The 2,404-nt window shown below is 36.1% G+C and overlaps 1 protein-coding gene across 1 annotated transcript in view; it reads right to left on the bottom strand.

Moving 5' to 3' along the window:
• The window catches only part of MGA (MAX dimerization protein MGA), an 80,961-nt gene that overhangs the window by 51,406 nt on the left and 27,151 nt on the right, over positions 1-2,404 (bottom strand). Inside the window, exon 5 of the mRNA XM_019644861.1 lies at positions 695-737. Coding sequence (XP_019500406.1) covers positions 695-737 — 43 coding nt within the window. The remainder of the gene's footprint in view (positions 1-694; positions 738-2,404) is intronic.

Genomic DNA, 2,404 nt, shown 5'->3' with positions numbered 1-2,404 from the left:
ACCCGGGAAGCGCGCAATGATGGTGCCAACTTGGGCCAGTGAAGCGACGTCCTCCACAACTAGACTGAAGAACAAAAGGACAGCCACTTCTCTGTTCCCCTTCCCTGATTCCCCAGCACTGTTCCCATCCCCCCAATTCCCCAATAAAAATCTTAAAAAAAAAAAAAGAATTTACTATACCTTCTCTATGAAATACTCTGTAATACAAATGGTGACAGAAATAAAAGACATTTCACAGACTTCCAAGGAGCTTTATTATTACGTTTTCTTACTGACTCATTAGTAGTTACATTATGGGTAAATTAAGTCCTATGACAGATAAACAAAAAGGAATGACACCTGAAAAGTCCAAGCTAATCTGGTATAACTTTAGAGTCAGAATACTTAAGAATTAATTAGAAAAGGTAGGGAGGGAGAGCAGAGTGAAACCAGAAAACAAGATACTGCAGAAATTCAAGTGAGAACTAAACCCTAAACAAAGGATAAAATAAGATACTTGTAGAACCTTCAGAAAAAAAAACAACTTCTAATATTATTATTAATGACGAAATCTACCACAACAGCTGATTACAGAGTAGAAAAAATTAAGTTGTTAAAAATGTACCCACACAGCCAAGTTCACAGACATGCAAAAATCTAGAACCATACAAATTTAGGGACTGTTTTTCCTACATATTTTCTTATCTGTATTTACTTGTATTTTGAACTACCACCTTCCCCAAAACTGATATCGCATCCTAAAAACAACAAAAAGACCGAACTTATTTTAAATATACATATTAATTTTTTTAAAGCCCTAAAAGTAGGGGTCAATGGCACATAAACATTCTTCAAAGTAATTCCCCATTTAGCTGATCTAGACTATTCTGAAATGTTTGCCCTACAAGAAAATCCTTCCCCAAGTAGCAGATACATGAGACCTAGACTTATTATTTGGTTTCATATGAATAAATTTAGCTTACACAAAATTAGATAATTAAATAATTCATAGAAAGCATATTTCCCCCCCAAAAAAAATCCTTTCACTTGACAGTTTAAACAAACTTATACTCCTAAATGTTTTTGCCTTTTTACCATACTAGGAGATACTTCCTAAAGACATATACATAAATCACACCATTGCAAAAAAGACCTATAAAGATAAACTGAGAAAAATAATAACCTTTAGATTTAAAGTCAGCTAAGATAATAAACTGCAGCAAAAAATGCCGGCCTCTAGCTAAAACATGAAGTATCCACAAACAACTCAAGAAGAATAAACACCTATGTAACTAGCCAACATGGAACAGAAAAGCAGATATATATGTAAGAAAAACTCCAGCTAACTATTGATTTATCACTACAGCATTTTTTTTTTTAATAATTAAAAAGGAAGAGGCAGGGCCGGCTGAGTGGCTCAGTTGGTTAAGAGCTCGCTCAACAGTTTGAGCTCTGAGCAACAGCGGTTCGAGTCCCGGCCCGAGCTGAACAGCCGCTGAGCTGCCAACAGGCAGCAGGATGGCTCAGCTAAAAAAAAATAAACAAAAAAAAGGAAGAGGCAGAGAACCCTGGAAAGACTGTCATAAAGAAATTTAACACTAAAATTGATGAGTCCATATTAATATAAATGAATGACTGAATAACAAATGGAGGAGAAAAGGCAAATCTCTGGTGCAGAAGGTCCCAATATTTTATGCAGACACTCCAACTTCAAGAAGGTGAAGCATAACTCCCTATTCATTAAGTGTGGACAACACGGTGACTTCCTTCCAAAGAGTATAACATGGAAAAGTCTGTGACAAATGATGTTGACTATAAGTAGTCTTGATATAATGAGAAGAGAATGCTTCTTTTTTCTGTGGTCTTCCTCCCACAAACATATAATCCCAGTCCAACCATGAAACATCAGACAAATTCCAACTGAGGGACATTTACAAAATACCTGACCAGTACTCAAAATTGTCAAGGTCATTAAAAACAAAGTCTGGGGCCGGCCAAGTGGCTCAGCTGGTTAAGAGCTCGCTCAAAAGTGCGAGCTCTGAGCAACAGTGGTTCACCTGGCCCGAGCTGAGCTGCCAACAGGCGACAGGATGGCTAAGCTAAAAAAAAAAAACAAACAAAGAAAGTCTGAGAAACTGTCTCAGACAAGAGAATCCTAAGGAGACATGGCTACTAAATGTTATGTGATTTCCTAAATGGGATCATGGCACAGAAAAAGGCAACTAAGAAAATCTGAATGAAGTTGAAGCTTTAGTTCATAATATATCAATACTGGTTCACTAACTACTACAAATACACTACACTATTAGATGTTAATAATAGGAGAAACTGTGTGTAGAATAAATAAGAACTCTGTACTATTTTCCCAATTTTTTCTGCAAATCTGAAACTTTCCTAAAACAAAAAGTTTACTTAAAAACTGACA

The sequence above is a fragment of the Hipposideros armiger genome, unplaced genomic scaffold, assembly GCF_001890085.2.
Source record: "Hipposideros armiger isolate ML-2016 unplaced genomic scaffold, ASM189008v1 scaffold_92, whole genome shotgun sequence".
NCBI classification, from domain to species: Eukaryota; Metazoa; Chordata; class Mammalia; order Chiroptera; family Hipposideridae; genus Hipposideros; species Hipposideros armiger.
The sequence above is the reverse complement of the archived record's forward strand: the minus strand, read 5'-3'. Positions and strand labels throughout refer to the sequence as shown.